This window comes from Crinia signifera, chromosome 8 (genome assembly GCF_055691185.1).
Source record: "Crinia signifera chromosome 8, ASM5569118v1, whole genome shotgun sequence".
NCBI lineage: Eukaryota > Metazoa > Chordata > Amphibia > Anura > Myobatrachidae > Crinia > Crinia signifera.
Window position 1 is genome coordinate 60371607 of NC_139224.1, and position 21283 is coordinate 60392889.

At 43.1% G+C, this 21283-nt stretch overlaps 1 protein-coding gene across 1 annotated transcript in view; it reads left to right on the top strand.

The window, feature by feature from the left end:
• LOC146026129 (extracellular serine/threonine protein kinase FAM20C-like) overlaps window positions 1–21283 on the top strand; it is an 87882-nt gene that overhangs the window by 36155 nt on the left and 30444 nt on the right. The window contains exons 6-9 of the mRNA XM_083156524.1: window positions 521–701; window positions 3395–3504; window positions 11306–11387; window positions 17199–17258. Coding sequence (XP_083012650.1) covers window positions 521–701; window positions 3395–3504; window positions 11306–11387; window positions 17199–17258 — 433 coding nt within the window. The remainder of the gene's footprint in view (window positions 1–520; window positions 702–3394; window positions 3505–11305; window positions 11388–17198; window positions 17259–21283) is intronic.

Consider the following 21283-nt stretch of genomic DNA (forward strand, 5'->3'; position numbering starts at 1 on the left):
GAGGGATGCCGAACGAAATCAGACATTTTTATTAAAGGTGTAATCACTTACAAGGCAAAAACATAAAAAAAAAATCTTAGTTCGCCCGGCATTTCGTACGGCTGCCGAAATCGGGAAGTATGATAGACCGCCCTATATGTCTCTCTCTCTCTATCATTCTCTCTTTGCCTCTCTTCTCCACCTCTCTCTCCCTGGGCCAGATGCACCAAGCTTCAAAAGTGATAAAATAAAGAGTGATAAACAACCAATCAGCTTCTATCTGCCATGTTACAGGCTGGGTTTGAAATGACAGGTAGTAGCTAATTGGCTGTTTGTTTATCAATGTCCATTTTATCACTTTTTGAAGCTTGATACATCTATCCCTCTACCCCTTTCCACCCCCCCTCTCACTCCGACCTTAGATATTATAGGTCACCTCCCCATTATCTAGTAATTAAACTGATGAGTTTTTCCATTTACCAAAATATTAAAACCTATTATATTACTTCTAATATACACAACCTATCTGTTTTTTTCCCAGCCAACAACATTTGCTTTTATGGCGAATGTTCCTACTACTGTTCCACGGAGCATGCGCTGTGCGGCAAGCCTGACCTTCTAGAGGGATCATTAGCTGCCTTTTTACCAGACACTGAACTGGCCAAGAGGAAATCCTGGCGCAGTCCTTGGAGACGGTCATATCACAAAAGCAAGAAGGCAGAGTGAGTACAAGTGTGGGAGAATGCCATCATGTTCAATAGGCTATGGCTATAATAAGCACCACCTCAACTGGACACTGCTGGTCAGGTAGAAAATGGAAACCTACAGCATGGATTCCATCTGTCATAATGGAATTTGTCAGTCTGGTCAGTGCCGGCTCAGGTGAGGTACCCACTAAAAGACCCCACCCATCCTAAATAATAACAGTCAAATGTTAAGAAGTGCCAACTTGTGTGACCCCTCTCCATTTTAGGGCTAGTATAGTAGTAATAATGTATAATCTTTACTAAAGTAGTACTAGTAAATAAAAAAAACACTCAAGTTAGGTACACATTGGGAGTGATTAAAGATTCGAATTCGCTCCCCCATTTGATGTTAGGGGTTTGCGCATGCCCGAATATGCGAATATGAACGCTGTTGGTGAGTTTCACATACAGGTCTGAATCAGGCCCATTGTGTTATTTCGTATATGAACAATATTGTTAATGATCTTACCTTGGACTGCCTATATTCCTGTACAAATGATATGCAGGTTGAGTATCCCTTATCTGAAATGCTCGGGACCATGAGCATTTTGGATAAGGGATTTTTACTTATTTTGGAATATATATTCTTTTCATACTCACCTGGTCCCCTGTTGGTACCTCGATGGTCCCCCGAAGTCCACAGTGTCCCCTGGTGTCCACGGCGGCCTTAGCATCCTCTTCAGCGACATCTCCGTTCCCGGGGGCATTGCACCTGTGCACTTACGCAATGCACCCCTGGGACCGGAGATGTCGCTGAAGAGGATGCCAAAGGACGTCGTGGACACCAGGGGACGAGGTAAGTAGGAAAAAAGAGGCTGTGTGGGGGGGGGGGGGGGGGGGGGAGGGTATGGAGGGGACACGACTAAAATGAAAACAAAATATTCTGAAAGACCTCGGTTTTCGGGAATATTTTTGGAATATACGGATAAGGGAGGCTCGACCTGTAGTGCATACACATTTAACAATATTGCCGACGATATAGTTCACCGGCCAAGTCCAGGAGCATGCTGTCACTGGGAAGATAGTCAGGAATTGACTGCATGTACAGATGACAGAAGGGGTCGTTAATGACCCGTGGGAGCGTTTGAATCATTGAAATAGTGCATTAGCAGATATATCCAGAAGATATTATTGACGATATAGTTATCATGAATATAGATTAGAAAGTTGTATAATGTGTTCCTAGCTTTAGGCACATTGTATTAAGCCTTAACAAGAGATAAATGCAAGGGTGATAAGGAGAGATAAACATCCAGCCAATCACCTGCTAACTGCCATGTTCCAGGCTGTGTTTGAAAAAAGTCAGTAAGGAGCTGATTGGCTGGACATTTATCTCTCTCTATCACCCTTGCATTTATCTCTTGTTAAGGCTTAATATATCTGCCCCATTGTACTTTTTGCCTCTATTAAAAAATATAATCTACTTGACAGTGCAGTCTATTGGACATTTTCTTTTTTGTATTTTATTGGGAATAGAATGGAAATAAATAATATGTGATATGTGTAATATGTATACTCAGTATGAGCACCTGATGACTGTGTCATCAATTGCCTTGGCAGGCCATTAGGAATTCAATCACAAACATTGAGCCCGCTTAAAGCAAATGCTTCGAAAGCTAGTCTGCTACCTTGTGATTGCCTCTGAGTTTGTGCATGTGTAAGTGCATGTTGTGCTCTTCTAAATTTGGAATGGTGCAGGACATCCATGTTGACACACTTGCTTAAGGAACCATTAAATTTGACTGGCCTAATCCACCTCGAAAGGAATGCCACCTCCCTAAGAAGCCGGATTCAATATAAAGTATCCCAGGCATTAACGCAAGTGGAGCTGCCATAACCTCATTCCACAAGAGAGACACATTTGTTATAATGTGTGTTTTATATTAAATATATACTATTTGAAATTCACTGCACACCTTTATTCAGCGCAGCATACCACAATATCGGTCAGTGTTTATGCACTATATCATTCTCCCACGGGTGGGGTGACCAACTCATCCCTTTAATCCGGGACACATATTAATTACACAGGTTCTGTGGCAGTTTAAAACCAGGTGAAATGGAGTCTTGAGGTGTGGCAGTTTAAAACCAGGTGAAAGCCAGCCACAGAACCTGTGTAATTAATATGTGTCCCGGATTAAAGGGATGAGTTGGTCACCCTACCCACGGGATACCGCCAATATATTTAACTAATCACTTCAGTGTGTATCAAGCATCTCACTGCTCAATCCATCAGATAATGCAGAATTTGGCACAATACCACAAATAATACATGGTGACACCAAACAATAAGTGGCTGCAGAATCAGGCTTTCCATATCTGACCTCTTTCTATATGTAGAAAAAATCCTTCCATTTCCTCTACATAATGATAAAAAAGCTGTATACTGCCATCTGCTGCCTGGAACCTGAACTTGCATGAGCATACCAATTTTTATTAACATTTATATGTTGTGGTAATTTATTATGCAGTACCTTACAGAGAAGGTGGAATCATTCACATTAAACAGGAGAGTATTTAAATGTAGAGTGCTTCTTTATGAATTACTGATTGGCAGACATACATTTTGCATTTGTGGACCAGCTAAAACTTGCCTTGGCATCTATATACTGTACCTTAGATAGAGACTATGTTAATATTTTTGGTTGCATTTTATGTTTTCCATTTAGCTGGGAGCTGAATCACAATTACTGTGACACAGTTAAAGTGACACCACCGTACAGTGAGGGAACACGACTACTGGATCTTATCGATCTTGCTATATTGGATTTTTTCATGGGTAAGGCAATCAAAACAAGAGAATGAATTAAAGCAGACATAACTGATATTCTTATTCATTTGTCTTATTCTATAATCAGATATGCCCCAAATGCCCTCTTTAAATGATTAGGCCAATGTCAAACTTATAGCAAATGGGGCTGTAGACTGCACACCCTGACTGCTTGTAATGAGAGGTACTACTTTGCCCAGATTGGTAATTATATGTAAAACTATATATATATATATATATATATATATATATATATATATATATATATATATATATATATATATATAAAAGTCCAGGAGGGAGCAGCACAACCTTAACACCTTGTAGAGCCGGTGCCATCCAATTCCCCTCAGGGACACCAAACAAACGACCAGGAGGCGGCACTCGATCAAAGGAGCAGTCAGGAGACAAATATCTCGTAATCAAAACGTTTCGAACTTTTATTTTCAGTTCTTCATCAGGATATAAAAGCATTAACACACAGTAAGCATATTTATAGATACCACCATAAGTGCATACCAAATCAGCAGACTCGTTCCGTCCCGCCATAAACGTGACGTCATCAACGCCCGCCGCGCCTCAACAGCGCGTCAGTGCGTCAGCGTCATCACGTTGAGCGGGGCGTCGGAGCCGGCAACAGGTTGTTATAGCAACCATAATACAAAAGACGCGTATAAGCGAAAATACAATTAGAGATTGCCGTGTAGCTAAAAAGAGCATTAAAGAGCATCCAATTGTGGATAAGTGACATGATCATATAAGAAAAACAAAAAGCACATCTAGAAAATACATAAACAAAAAAGAAGAAGGTATATACAGTAGAGAATACGTACTTCATGTAGATGTCATAGAGGCAAGTATCAGATCAGTTAATAGATCGCGTAATATAACGTTGATCATTAATCATAGCCAAGTGACATCATACATGAAACAACACTTTACCTCAGCTAGAGTGCCCTTTAATCACCCTAATCGGATATGGCATACATTGAAATCAGGGAGCAAAACAGAGACTGAATACTATCGGATAGGTGTAGGATGCAAAGTAAAACCTCGCAAATACACGTCATTCTAAATCACAAAAAACAATGAAGACCCCTGTGTTCATTAAGCCCATTGGGGGCAATGGTATTTAAACGTTGGATCCATTGTGCCTCGCATTGTAATAACTTAAGAGAGCGGTTACCTCGTCGCAAGGATGCAGGAATATGGTCAATGACCATATATCGGAGCATGGGTATTGTATGTCTGGCTTCCAGAAAGTGTCGGGCGACCGGCTGGTCGCTCGACCCCTTTTCTAATGCCATTTTAATAGAGTGCCTATGCCCTGCCATGCGTTCCCTAAGGGTACGATCTGTTTTCCCAATATAATTAAGGGAGCATGGACAAGAAATCATATATACAATAAAACGGGTGGTACATGTGACTCTGTGCCTCAAAGAGAAACGTTTACCACTAAAGGGATGACAGAAGGAATCACCTGTAATCAAAGCTCTGCATGTAATGCAGTTGAGACACCTGAAGCAGCCAGGGCGTGTGCCCAAAAATTGTTCGCTGCCAGATGTTTGAAGTTTGGCTATGTCAGTCTTAACCACCATGTCACGTACACTCCTGCCACGAGTGTAGCATGGCATGATGGCTGTGTCAGACAATTTAAGTGAATTATCCATCTGTATGAGGGGCCAGAGTTTCTTGGTAGTGGCACTGACATCAGTGCTGGCCACATTGAAGTGGTTAACCCATGGCAAACGTTTCCTCTCTGAGGTTTTTTGATTATAAATCAAAAGTGATTCCCTATCTTTAGATAGTGCTTTAAGTTTGGCCTCTTGCAGCAGATCAGCACCATAGCCTCTCTCAAGGAATTTGAGGACCATGATGTCAATCTGCTGCTCAGCCAAAGACTCCGTGCTACAGATCCGTTTGGCACGGAGGAACTGGGAATACGGTAAGCTGAATTTGCATGTGTTAGGATGGCAACTGGTGGCATGCAAGATTGTATTACGGTCCGTTGGTTTAGTAAAGACCGAGGTCACCACTTCACCCTCACATATGGTCAATGAGACATCCAAAAAATTGACTGTCTCAGTATCCAGAGAGAGGCTATGGTGCTGATCTGCTGCAAGAGGCCAAACTTAAAGCACTATCTAAAGATAGGGAATCACTTTTGATTTATAATCAAAAAACCTCAGAGAGGAAACGTTTGCCATGGGTTAACCACTTCAATGTGGCCAGCACTGATGTCAGTGCCACTACCAAGAAACTCTGGCCCCTCATACAGATGGATAATTCACTTAAATTGTCTGACACAGCCATCATGCCATGCTACACTCGTGGCAGGAGTGTACGTGACATGGTGGTTAAGACTGACATAGCCAAACTTCAAACATCTGGCTGCTTCAGGTGTCTCAACTGCATTACATGCAGAGCTTTGATTACAGGTGATTCCTTCTGTCATCCCTTTAGTGGTAAACGTTTCTCTTTGAGGCACAGAGTCACATGTACCACCCGTTTTATTGTATATATGATTTCTTGTCCATGCTCCCTTAATTATATTGGGAAAACAGATCGTACCCTTAGGGAACGCATGGCAGGGCATAGGCACTCTATTAAAATGGCATTAGAAAAGGGGTCGAGCGACCAGCCGGTCGCCCGACACTTTCTGGAAGCCAGACATACAATACCCATGCTCCGATATATGGTCATTGACCATATTCCTGCATCCTTGCGACGAGGTAACCGCTCTCTTAAGTTATTACAATGCGAGGCACAATGGATCCAACGTTTAAATACCATTGCCCCCAATGGGCTTAATGAACACAGGGGTCTTCATTGTTTTTTGTGATTTAGAATGACGTGTATTTGCGAGGTTTTACTTTGCATCCTACACCTATCCGATAGTATTCAGTCTCTGTTTTGCTCCCTGATTTCAATGTATGCCATATCCGATTAGGGTGATTAAAGGGCACTCTAGCTGAGGTAAAGTGTTGTTTCATGTATGATGTCACTTGGCTATGATTAATGATGAACGTTATATTACGCGATCTATTAACTGATCTGATACTTGCCTCTATGACATCTACATGAAGTACGTATTCTCTACTGTATATACCTTCTTCTTTTTTGTTTATGTATTTTCTAGATGTGCTTTTTGTTTTTCTTATATGATCATGTCACTTATCCACAATTGGATGCTCTTTAATGCTCTTTTTAGCTACACGGCAATCTCTAATTGTATTTTCGCTTATACGCGTCTTTTGTATTATGGTTGCTATAACAACCTGTTGCCGGCTCCGACGCCCCGCTCAACGTGATGACGCTGACGCACTGACGCGCTGTTGAGGCGCGGCGGGCGTTGATGACGTCACGTTTATGGCGGGACGGAACGAGTCTGCTGATTTGGTATGCACTTATGGTGGTATGTATAAATATGCTTACTGTGTGTTAATGCTTTTATATCCTGATGAAGAACTGAAAATAAAAGTTCGAAACGTTGATTACGAGATATTTGTCTCCTGACTGCTCCTTTGATCGAGTGCCGCCTCCTGGTCGTTTATATATATATATATATATATATATATATATATATATATATATATTACCCGTTTATATAGAAGAGCTTGTTAGAATATATTTGGCCAAAAATTTGAACCTGCCCACCCATATTAAGGTCAACTCTGTCGAGGAGGTCTCTTACTAAGGATGGCCATCGGTGCAGTCACCATCAATGGTTGCCTTCAATGGTGATTCTGCAACCAGCCATCGATAGTTACAAACTATGTGATGGACAATCATCAATAGTTTTAGCTATAGATGGTCATCCATTCTCTTTGACTGACTGGCCCATAGGCCCAGCAGAGTGTGGGGGCAAGGCTTCAGGTTTGTCAGGGGTGAAGCTATGCTCCATATCCATGCAGCTTGGAAAAAAAAAAAAACATTGTTTCTGCTTTGCCATTGATGTAGGGAAATCATCTGGTTCTCCCCCATCGATGGCAAAAGTATTTGACATAGGCCATAAACGATCAATGATTTTGAATCATCAATGGTCAATGGCCATCCCTTAATCTGGGGTTGACGTCTGGGGCATAGGGCACCCCTAAATCAGTCCAGCTAAAACCTCCCCAGCGCATCACGTAATAAAATATAGCAGTAAAGTGTTACAGACAGGCTCGGACTGTCCCAGCGGGGAACCGGGGGATTCCCAGGCCAGTGCGGGGGGTGCGGCCGCACCGGGTGTCACCAACAGGGTTCGCAAATACACGCTGTAGCACGTATTTTACCCTTATATGCTGACCAGGGACTCAGTGTTTAAAGAGGTGGTCCATTGGGACGCGCCGCGCGTGAATTGGTCCGCCAGGGCATGATGGATATGGGCTCCTGGGCGGCAGAAGCGCAACAGTGGAGGGGACGGCGGGAAGTGGAACATGCAGGCAGCGCAGGAGTGAGTCACCAGCTGGGAGGGGGAGCCGAGAGCTGAAGATCGGGAGGACTGCAGCAGTGCGACAGCGGAGGGGACGGCGGGAAGTGGAACACAGAAAAAGGGGGATTGTTACTGTGCACAAGCCATCAAAACAATTACAATTGACCAGAATTCTTAAGAGACAGAGGGTGTGTCCAAGTTCCTATGGAAACCCTTCCCATGCTTTATATATTTATCATAAGTGATATAACATATCTGGTGGTGCTCCCATAGAGTTTAGGTTAAATATGAAGGAGTGGAGAAAAAGAAACTCTTTTTTGCTGGGGCACTGCTTTCTAAATAAATTGTGAATTTAAAATATTTAATTCAAATTGGATAAAAATACATACATCACATATAACATAGGCCCTTATTCTGAATCGTGCGGTACGGCCCGCGTGCGGCCGTACCGCCGATGTTTTCAGTCTGCACATGCGCAGAGGTCAATCTGCGCATGTGCAGCCCAATTCGCCGCAGACGTAGTTCGTCCGCCGCAAAGGGGGCGTATAGGGGCGTGAGGGGCTTCATACCCTCATTTCCCTATGCATACGCCCCGCGTTTCATGGGCGTTCCCATGCAAACGCGGGGCGTATGCATGCTAATGAGGGTATGACGCCAGTGATGGGGGCGGGAAGCTGACGTCGCCGGATGTCAGCTCTCAGCCCCCATACAAGCTATCACACGGAAGATTGTCCATGTGGTCTCAGCTTGCGGGACCTGGTGGGGCGTGCGGCCCTGCCTTCGATGGTCGCCGACCATCGAATGCAGGGGGCAGCTCCCACCATGGTGGAGGCGTACGCCCCACCATTTTCTTGCGGATCGCCAGCCGTCCGTGTACGGACGGCCGTGGCGATCCGTATCGTGGGCGGGGATTGGTTTGTGCGGCCGGAGCACCGTGTGCGGCTCCGGCCGCACAGATCTGAATAAGGGCCATAGAGAGACATACAGTGTTTAGACTATTGCACTACCATTTCATTCGCTCTACTGAAATGTGTGGTGCATAAATCTGGTAAAATAACCGTGTTGGCGAAAAAATGTTAATTTTAAATTTGAACAATGTGGGTAAAGAATTTCTACCACTTTAATAAGTCGAGATGTCCATGCAGTCTGGTATGCTAGACTTTTTCTGCTGGATGTGTTAAAATTGGCGGAGAGCCTGTCCAAGGGCCTTATTCTAGTTCGCTCTTTCTGACAAATTCCTTCTTAGATGGACAAAACCATGTGCACTGCAGGTGGGCTAGACTTCCTTGTGTGTATACATACAGGAGGTACTTGAAATGAGGTAAAGCTGAGGCTAGGTGAAGTGAAATAGGTATTATAGGATATTGGGATAGATGCACTAAGTTTCAAAAGAGATAAAATGGAGAGTGATAAACAAACAACCAATCAGCTCCTGGCTGGGTGACATGGCAGGTAGGATGTAATTGGCTGGCTGTTTATCACTCTCCATTTTATCTTTTTTGAAACTTAGTGCATCTGGCCAATTATATGGTATTTCATGGTAGGGTACGAAATACTGCCTGTCGACACAAGTCGGCTCAAAAACCATGAAAAATTCACGTCGACCTTTTGACTGTCGATCTTCCCATTGTCGACCTAAGACATTTGTCGACCTTCCAACCCTGTCAATCTTAGCCATGTGGACCTATTTTATGTGTGGACATAAGCCCTGTAGAATGTGGACCTAATGTATGTCGACATTCATAGTGTCAATCTATCGACCATATCCCATGAATTTAATAGTTAAAATTAGAGATGTGCAGGTCTGGATTTACCCGGAACTCAAAATGGGATTGTATTGGCCATCCGGCTGTCACATGTTTTGGAGCCAAAACATGTGACAGCCAATAGCCAATAAGATCCCGTTTTGAGATCCGGGTAAATCTGTGTAAATCTGGAACTGAACATCTTTGGTTAAAATATGTCCTATCTATAATGAGGGCTGCTTTGCAGAGGGGCAGCTCTTACTGCAAGAGCTGCCCTTTGTGATACTAATATGCATATGCAATTAGTATTAATGCAGTAGCCGGTGGAGGGGGTAGTAAGGGGCAGCGGATGTTAGTGCATCCCGCCCAATACCTGTCTCACCACTCCATACAAAGTAAAAAAATGTGGTGGGGAACCTCACAGCTGTACACATTGCTCAAGTATAAGGTCAAGGGTTCATTAAAGGTCACAGAATGATGAATAGTTGATAGCAGATTATTTAATTACCTCGTCCATTTAACATATTTTATATGTATTATGCTCCTTACTTTTCTGAATTAGTTCCATTATACCTTAAATATACTGTAGTTGGGGATCTTTGTATCATGGTAACTACAGAGGCAAGACAGACATGTTTCAAATCTAATAATTTCCTTTATTCCACAGGATGGCAGCTTAGGGGTTTATTCTAGTTCATTCTTTCTGACAAAATCCTTCTTAGATGGACAAAACCATGTGCACTGCGGGTGGGGCAGATGTAACTTGTGCAGAGAGAATTAGATTTGGGTGGGGTTTTTCTTTAAAGTGAGATCTATATTGCAGTGTAAAATCATGCAGTCAGTATTTTCCCTGCACAGAAACAAAAAAACTCACCCAAATCTAATTCTCTCTGCACATGTTACATCTGCCCCACCCGCAGTGCACATGGTTTTGTCCATCTAAGAAGGATTTTGTCAGAAAGAATTTACTAGAATAACCCCCATAGTGCACAAGTGGGTGGTCAGATCTTTCAGCTATATATCCCTGAGGATGGCAGCTTAGTGCACAAGTGGGTGGTCAGATCTTTCAGCTATATATCCATGAGGATGGCAGCTTAGTGCACAAGTGGGTGGTCAGATCTTTCAGCTATATATCCCTTTAGGATGGCAGCTTAGTGCACACATGGGTGGTCAGATCTTTCAGCTATATATCCCTGAGGATGGCAGCTTAGTGCACAAGTGGGTGGTCAGATCTTTCATCTATATATCCCTTTAGGATGGCAGCTTAGTGCACAAGTGGGTGGTCAGATCTTTCAGCTATATATCCCTGAGGATGGCAGCTTAGTGCACAAGTGGGTGGTCAGATCTTTCAGCTATATATCCCTTTAGGATGGCAGCTTAGTGCACAAGTGGGTGGTCAGATATTAAGTTATACTGTATATCCTTGAGGTTTGCCGCTTAGTGCACAAGTGTATGGTCAGATCTTTCAGTTATACATCCCTCAGGATGGCTGCTTAGTGCACAGCTGGGTGGCCAGACCATTTCTCCTTATATTCCTCATGATGGCTGGTGCACAAAGTTATCATTGTGTATTATTAATATTATATTTATTTTATACCTATGAATTAATGTAATGCAGGTTGTTATGTTATTAATCTTCAAAATATAGGGAACCAAGATCGTCATCACTATGAGACATTTGAGAAGTTTGGAAACGAGACCTTCCTTCTGCATCTGGACAATGGACGGGGGTAAGAGGAACAGGGCTGTAGCTGAAAGCCTCTGGTTCAGAATCTGACCATTGCCTCCCTGACACCTTCTTACATATATATCACATAAATAATACAAGGACATTATTTGCAGCACTACCTGCATTCTAAGTAGACTATCTTATTGCTTCTATAACTATATGGAAAAAGTTGGAAGTGAGTACCTTATAATATACAGTATAAACTTTGTCACTGATGTCCAAAGCTTAGTTCCGCAAAAGCTGTTACCACGGGTGCCTATATTGCAATGCCTCTATTACAAGCATAAAGTACAATTTTCAAAACAGTTTCATTGAATATTTGCCTTATTCCACATTTGGCTACATAAATATTCTGCATGGAATTTCCCTATCACCGTTGCTCCATCTGAAAATCAAATCCAAAGAAGAATACATTTACCATTGCTTTGCCAACGCTATTCATAGACTGTAAATTCTGTAAATAGTAATAATGTGAAATTATCATTCCTCAGAATAGCAAAGCAAAAATGTGACTCAATGATCATAATAGAGAGTATCAAGGGAACTTTACAGAAATGTATTATTTAGCAAAGTCTGATTTATTCATTTTCTTATTTCTATTTTGAAGGGTTAAGGGGGAAAAGCTAAGAACAAGTGGGGGTGAGGTAATGGTGGGGCAGAAAAAAGATACAAATATGCAACAGATTTCGAAGGGAATGCATAGGTTGGACTCAGAAGAGATGAAAAGGGTTTGGTACAAGTACAAAATAACGTTGGAAGCAATTGTGTAAGAAGCGAATAGTCAAGAAACAAATAGGAAGCATTTGGGGAAATTAAATAATTTGGGTGAAGAAAAGCAAAACAGGGTACTTGTGTATTATCACGGCGCCCAGTACGCTCTAAGCGTACATGGCTATTCTCCGTAGTAAAATTGCATTGCATCGGATCGCACGGCGTGTATGGTGCCGTGCGATCCGATGCGATGTCCATATTAAATGCACAAGAGTGCTTATACAATGAAATATCACATGGGATCACACGGCACTATACAGTGGGTGCGATCCGATGTGATGCAATATTTCATTGTATAAGCACCCATACTATGAGATATGAAGGGTGCTTCGTTTTGAAAGCACCCATGCCATTATTTCGCGTCACCCCCACTATCCAGGCCCCCCCCCGAAGTGTAGCGAGTGCAGCGAGCCCCGCGAGGGGGCGGCGGAACGCGTCCGCCGACCTTTTCATACCCCCACTATCCACGTCGGTATGAAGTTGAAGCCCGAAGCGTGGCGAGGGGACGCGGAATATATGTAAAGTAATCCACGTCCGCTCGCCACGCTTCGGGCCCGGTGGCTCTCTGCCCTCGCCACACTTTATTAAATATACTCCCCACCGATGTGGATAGTGGGGGTATGAAAAGATTGGAGGACGCGTTCCGCGGCCACGCTTCGGGGTGGCGTGGATAGTGGGGGTGTTTTAGGAACACATTCACACCTGCAATATCATACATCTGACACAGTAATGACGACATGTGTTAATGAATAACTGTAATTTACTTAATAAATAATCATGAAATAGCATATTAAACAAATTAATCACATTAATTACAATAAATAATGACAATAATAGGAATGAATCAAGATACAACATCACAACATTAATGAGTAAAAATCATGAACCTAAAAATAACATCAAACAGTCAATCTGCCTTTGGAAGGAGCGTAAGTGCTTGCAGTATGCGCTCAAATGGATTCTCGGCACCCAAAGTCTTAAACCACATGAACTCCTGCAATATGATGCTGTGCCTCTTTGGCGCTTATTGTGCCATTTGCATGCGCCCCAAAGTCATTCCACATTTTGTGTATGAACACCTGTGTCCGGGTCAATAAAGTTATATCTATGGTTAACTCTGGCATGATGATAACCAGCCTGTTCCAACTGGTCTGTACCGTAGGCCCGCCAGCAGTCGGAATAAATAGTTGTGCCTGGCTCAATGTTCTCATTTATAGCCGCCATCAAAGTGGTGGCATCCCGTTTGGGCACCATAGTAACAAAGCACTGTCCAGTTTCATGACATATTCCGCCAAAAATCCATTGCTGTGGCAAAGAATGGCCGACATTGTACTTTCGCTTGACAAACAAGCTCTCATCCACCTCCACAATGTGCCCAGGACCACCGATATGCCACTGGGGCTGCGCCATAAGGTCCATGGTGCAAGCCTCCCGCATCCATCGATTATATAGGACCACAGTTTTTTTTTTCATATTTGGAGCTGTCGCTCATAATAATCAATCGATGTATGCTCCTCTGCCCAGGAATATATGAAACGAATCAAGGTGAGGAAGGATAAGCGGCACCCTGGAAACCAATGGCCCACTCTTAAGGCCCCCATACACTAGCCAATTTTGGTCAGATTTCAGCCAGATCAGTCGGATCTGGCCGAAATCGGACCAAAATCGGCTAGTTTTGATGTCCCCTCAGATCCGATGCGCGGTCCCGTGCGTATCGGATCTGCGTTGGGTGGTCGGACCTGCTGCACGTCCGACCACCCGACTTGGGACCTAGTGGGGCGGTGCGGCGGTAGAGGGAGCAGGGGGGGCTGGGGACGCTGCGGGGGACACAGGCGGCATAGAGCCGGGCAGGGGGAGCCGGCGGGAGCTGTCAGTACTGAAAAAAAAAAAAGCCCATACAATGAATGGGCGGCCTGTGATTGGCTGAGCGCTCTCTCAGCCAGTCAGCAATTTGCTGAGAGAGCGCTCAGCCAATCACAGGCTGCCCATTCATTGTATAGGCTTTTTTTTCTAGCACTGACAGCTCCCGGCTCTATGCCGCCTGTGTCCCCCGCAGCGTCCCCAGCCCCCCCTTCTCCCACCAGCAGCCCTGCTCTGTAGCCCCCCCCCCCCCCCTGCTCCCCGGGTTTTTTACATGTGATAAATCGAGACGATTTATCACATGTAAAAAATGGCACATCAAGTGCCAATCTAATCAAGCTCCCCCGGGGAGCAGCCGGGGAAGCTCAGGGGGAAGTCGGGGGCGACTTGTCCTAAGGACAAGTCGCCCTAGTGTATGGGGGCCTTTAGGCTCGCCTTCAGACGGCATGCTTTGACATGGCACCCCCACATGCACTCCTTCACTGACAACTGCATAGGGTGCCCATTACTGCAATTCTGCTTCAGTGGCAGCAGATGACAATGCTGAAAGAACTAGACAGCCTCCTCCTCCATCTTAGGCAAGCTGAACATATTTACAGAAACAACCATTTCGGACAATTCTCCTGCAGGTCTGAGGGATGCTGCCATTCCCGTCAGAAACTCACCTCAGAATGATTCTGACAGAGTCTGACAGGGTCTGACAGGGTCTGACAGGTGGCGGGAATGACAGGGAGCGGGAACAAAATCGCATCGCACGCATAGCATGCCACTATAACGTGACATGCGATGCGATTTCAGAACGGTAGCGTACGTAATGAAATTGGGCGCTGTGATAATACACAAGTACACAAAACACTATGAAAGTTGTAAGGGAACAGAACAGGTTACGTTTGGAAGTGAAGAAATGGAACCACAACAATTGATAAGTGAGAACATAAACAATCACAGCATCCTAAAGTATATAGTTAGTTTCCATGGCACACCTAGGCCAAAAGTTTCTAACTGAAAAACTTCTGAAACATGTTAAATGAAGTAAATTGTGCTACCTGTCATCCTTAGGAGCAATTATGTGGGAATGGGATCATTGGGTCGACCTAAAGATGGTTGACTGTCATTAGGTCAACACTGTTGGGTTAACATACTGGAAGGTCAACAGGTGTCTAGGTTGACATGGCACAAGTTCGACAGGTGTCTAGGTTGACATGGGATAAGGTCGACAGGTATCTAGGTCGACAAAACTGTTAGGTCAACATGGGTTTTTCATAGTTTTTTGACCAGAATGGTCGACACAGTTGACATGGACACAGTTTTGAACACATCACGTCCTCTCGCATGTCTCGCTGTGCTCGCCATGCTTCGAGCACAGTGCCTTGCTACGCTCGGCACACTATTTTACTCTCCCACCACGTACTAGTGGATGGTAGGGCATGAAATACCGCCTGTCGGCACATGTCGGCTCAAACATCAGTGAAGAACCCCATGTCGACATTTTGACTGTCGACCTAACGGTTTTGTTGACCTAGACACCTGTCGACCTTGTCCCATGTCAACCTAGACACCTGTTGACCTTGTGCCATGTAGACCTAGACACCTGTCAACCTTCCAGTATGTCAACCCAATGGTGTCAACCTAATAACTGTCGACCATCTTTAGGTCGACCAACCGACCGTAACCCGTTATGTGGTGGTGCACATGGTTGCACTTCTGTTTCTAAAAATATTTTATAATAGGCAGCTGCCAGCACATTTACCTTAACTAATTTGACCACTAACCTTTGGCACCCACTAAACGGGATACGGTCATTGGGTCTAGAGCAAGTTGATCAACAATCGTTAAGTCGTTATGTCGACATGGGGATAGGTCTACATGGTTCTAGCTCGACATGGGTCAAGGTCAACATGGGTTTAGGTCAACAGGTCATTAGGTCGACACAAGCATTAGGTCGACAGTGTCTAGTCAAAAGGTCGACATGGGGTTTTCCACTGTTTTTTGAGCCGACATGTGCCAACAGGCAGTATTTCATGCCCTGCCATCCACTAGGGCATGGTGGGAGAATAAAATAGTGTGCCCGAAGCATTGCGAGCGAAGGGAGGGGATGCAGTGCACTGTAAACTGTGTCCATTTCGACTGTGTTGACATTTGGGTCAAAAAGCAGTGAAAAACCCCATGTCGACATTTTGACTGTCGACCCAGACACTGCCGACCTAATGCTTGTGTTGACCTATTGACCTGTCGACCTAAACCCATGTCGACCTAAACACATGTCGACCTAGAACCATGTCGAGCTTTCCCCATGTCGACCTAACGGTGTCAACATAACGACTGTCGATCAACTTGCTGTAGACCAAATGATCCCAACCCCACTGAACTAGGGAGAGAGTTTGAAAGGAAAGCAATAAATGAAAACAACTATTTCTAAAATATTTAGAAACCATGGACTCTGGGGTGTATTGCTACAGGAATAATAAAAAGATTATACATATATGCAACACTTTTGTATGTCAACCATCATTACTTGTGATGGTGCTTCTATATACCCTGTGCTAGGTGCAAGAGACACATCAGAAATAGGTGTGACTCCAAATATGGCGTAACTCTTCCTATGCATCCTTACACATCCACAACACTCTCAGAATTCTTTAACTTGCATACGGCCAATTGCAGCCAAGCTGCCACCCAGAAACTTACAGGTTATGGACGAAAAGCAATGTTTCAGATCCCTCCAACACGCTCATAGATATGTAGACGTGTATGTTTGTCACAGCGAATACATTGTTTGTTAAAGCTTGCAATATCCAGTCGCACTTGCATACATGTCAGAATAAGATGTACAGTTCAGATTTACTCGGTTTTTGTCACCAAAATTAGCGCAAATTCGGATATTTACGATTGGCTATCGGCTGTCACATGTTTTGGATAGCCAATAAGATTCCACTTTGAGATCTGAGTAAATCCAGGTTAAAACCGAACCCGCACATCTCTAGTTCAGTTAAGAGAAGGTGAAGAATAAAACCATAATTAGCATAACTAAAGCACAAGACAGTAATTACAGGTACAAGTAAGACAGCAGAATATTAAACTCTGACAGAAGAAAGAAGAGAGAAAGAGAGAGAGAGAGAGAGAGAGAGAGGGAGTGAGTAAAGAAAAAACTATTACAAACCCTGTATGTCTCCCCCTTTAGGTTTGGACGTCACTCTTACGATGACCTTTCCATTCTGGCCCCTCTTCAGCAATGTTGCAGGTTAGTCAAATTCATTGGAGCATTTATTACTAAGAAAGGTGTGTTATTAACCGGTGATTCTGATTGTGTTTTTTATTTGAATGCTAGATAAGCATACAGTACAGTATATACATATATATATATACACTACAGTCAGTAATAGAAATCTATAAAATATATATACTGTATATACTACAGTCAGCAGTAGAAATCAGACAAAAAAAATCAGTATTAGGGGAACAATCTTATGAAAATTCATGGCAAAGTAAAAAATGGAGCAATTAATTTCTGTGACAACTGTACCAGTCTGGTCTTGTTAAAAAACAAACAAACAGGGTGTTATATATATAAACTCCAAATGCAAAATGATAGTAGAAACCACAGGACATGTCTGTAGGTCGGAGCACTGCTTCAATATACTGTATGGAGGTCGTTCTGGTTTATTTTCTCCCCTGCACGTTCACACAGGGGAGCTATGTTTTGCTACTTCGCATGCTCAGCTTGTGAACAGACGCAGCGACTTGTATAGCCGCTGGCCCGTTCGCAATGAACAGTGTGAGTGTGGGTCCGGGCGTGGGGTGGCAGGCACGGGTTGTGCCCATGGGACCACCCAGCGTTTCATTTGCATTTCCATGCAAACGCTATTTGTTCCAATGCTGATAGCATTCACGTAGGTGGGCGCCACAAACCTGAGTCACCAGAGATTGACTTAGATTTGTGAACACTTAAAAAATCATGCGATGGTCACCGACCATCGCATGATTTTGGCCCCACATGCAAGGCTTCAAACAGATGTTTATGCAAAACATCCATTTACATGCGTGCGGGGATATTCGCCATGCAAGGGGGGTGCGTGCGGGCAGCATTTAGTTGGCTCTCAAACCTTAAAAAATTCACAGCTTTGCGAGTCAACCAAAATGACCCCCTATTTTCCAATCTGCCCACATACTGACTGACATCTTTTTGAAAAGTATAACTACTGTACCTGGTGGTTTTGTTTAGGTATAAATGTCTTTGCAATAATATCATCAGAGGTTCCAGTTCTCCCTTGCTTCTAATTAGGTATGCTTTAAATTGTCTTTGACATACTTATTCCCGCAAGAGCTCCTTCTATTATAACCTTTATTGTTGCAACTCTGACTAAATTAGCTTCATACGATCTAGAGCGAATGGCTAAATGTTTGAACATAAATTGGCATGAAAAGATTTACTATAACTCATAGGGAATATTATTGCATTGTGAAATGAACATTGTGCATTTGCCTTTCTAATAGGGGACAGCTTTCATATAATTTTCTTCGGTTGAGTCTTCCAATCAATACATAGCAATTGCTATGGTACAATTCTGAGAAAGAATTAGAGTCCATTTTGTACATATATTCATGGGGCAAAATCCAATGAAATACAGTGGACTGGTGCACAAACGCTGACCAGAAAGCTATCTTGTGGGTCCGTATGATTTGTAGGCCATGCAGAAGATGCATAAGAGGTTATCTGGGTAGACCATTCAATAACATGTCTGACAATATCAATTTTCATTGAATTTTTGTGTGGCCTGTGGGTAACTATCAGGGTGTCTCAAAAAAGAATTTAATAAAACTCCTGCTCTCTTGTTCCTAAAAGTGAGTATATGAAATTTGAGCATCATAGGTGCAGGGAAAAGTTTGCCCTAAGGGACGAAAAGTTTCGAAAATTCGGCTACTTTCGAGTATTTCCTCCCTATTTTGAATTTTTTTGAGGGCAAACGTGGTGCACACACACACACACGCACACACACTTTATTGTTCTGTCGAGACAGTCAAGCAGTGAGCGAGAGAGATTTTTCTGTAACCACCATTTGACCACTGAAGGGATTTTGGGCTACTAAATTACAAGGTGTCAACAAAAGTACCCACAATTAACCTCCTGTTAATGGGTGTAATATTGAACATCAGTGCCTCCACCCAGGTACCTTAGGCCTACTTTTATTACAAAATAGTGAAAACTAGCTAATTTGAAAGAAAAGTTTTATTTCACAACTTCTAAACATCAGACTTTCTCAAACTTTTTCTACTGGTTTATAATTTTTTTAAATACAGATTTCTTGAAATGCATTTTCTTTTGATTTTATTCAACCAACTGCAGTAAGTTTTGCCGTTGCTCCTCATCCATCGTAATTCTTCCAGAAAATTCTAGAATCAGTTTGACTCCTCTTGCAGTATTGTTACCTACTTTCAAGTTCTTGAAAAATGAAAAATGATTTAATTTCACAGGAACTGTGATCTTCTTCCCACATTTGTGGAGCTTTTCTCAACCAAGCTTCATCTTGTCCAAACACGTGGAAAAGTACCACAAGCTAGGTCCAACCAGTTGGGACAATTTGGTAAATGGATTCATGATTCTCAAGGCAGTGCAACAGTCTGCAGCTGCAGCTCCAACTTCACGGTATACAGACTGTCCTCAGCATAAGTGTCACAAAGCCAGCATCAAATTGCAGCCCTGATTAAAGAATGACATAGTTGCAGATTCTGGATGATTACATATATATATATATATATATATATATATATATATATATATATATATATATATATATATATATATATATAATCCAGCAGGTGATTGGCACTCTGGATGATAATATAGGGTTATATTCTCGCCTAACCCTGTTTATGCAAGGATACTTGAGAAAAAGAAGCGGCACTCCAACGGATTGATTTTAGGTGTAAATATATTTGAAACGACTTTACAGCATGATAGACAACGTTTCAAGACCGGTGCGGTCTTTTCATCAGGTCGTGCATACAGTGCAAAAAAATGGTAGTAAACAGTTTCTTACCTCTCACTGAGACATATATATAAGGAAACAAACGTGCAGCATGGAGTGGCGATGCCGTGGCGCTCCGACTTCCGGGAGGCTGGACACTCAGGGACGCCCCGTGGGTGTTGCCTCCGTGACGTCACAACACCAGCAGACATCGCACTGTGTGTACAGAATAAGTGTATAAAAACGTGCAATTCAACAAACACATGCATAAAAATGTGTAAAACAGGTGAACATAACAAAGTACACATACATATAAATGAAGATAGTGTAAGTTAAAACACTAACTGGACGAGATATCAACTTGTAGATAAATATCGGGAAAAGATGTTAAATTCCGCAGTCTATTAGTCCAACAGTTACGCCGGTGTGGGGTTCCAGCGTATGTGGATGTTCCCTCCTGGCTGCTGTGGCATATGACTGTTATATAACATGTGTAAATGCGCCCAGCTTATTCGATGTTATATAAAGTAATTGTGCTTAGCCCCATAAAAATATTATTATTGTGCGTCGTGCGGGATCCGTCATAGGATACGTATAAATGCATCTTAAGCACGTATAAGGGGTAAAAGGGCTAATTCACACATCGTAACACTTATATAAAATGAGCAATTCCGATGGCAGATTATAAAAAGATGTTCCAAGTAAATTTATCGTTAAGGCCGTTTGGGACCAGTGTATTGAGCGTGTGTATCCATTTGGATTCACATTGCGATAGTTTCTTTTGACGGTCCCCACCCCGAATGAGAGGGGGTATGTGATCGATGACCTTGCATCGCAAGCTGGCTAAAGAATGTCCCAATAGTTTAAAATGTTTTGCGACCGGTTGTTCCACTCCTTTTGATTCTTTTTCTTCCAGTAGAGCTCGTATAGATGATCGATGTTGGGCCATTCTTGTACGGAGGTCACGGATGGTTTGTCCCACATATATCAATCCACACGGGCAGATGATAATATATATGATGTATGTCATGGTGCAGGTCAAGGTCTGTTTCAACTTGTGCTTTTGGCCAGAATGTGGATTTTTAACATACATTCCTGGCTCCATATAACTGCAGGTGACACATGAGGGGCATCTTACACAGCCACGGTTGCGGGTAGGTAGGAACGTCTCCGCAGGTATCGGGGTGAGATTGGATTTAACCAACCCCAGATTTAAACATCATCTGGGGGAACACCTTACATATTCCCCTGAAGACGCCAGCACCATTTTGTTCCAACCGGCATTAAGCCCAAATGTGGA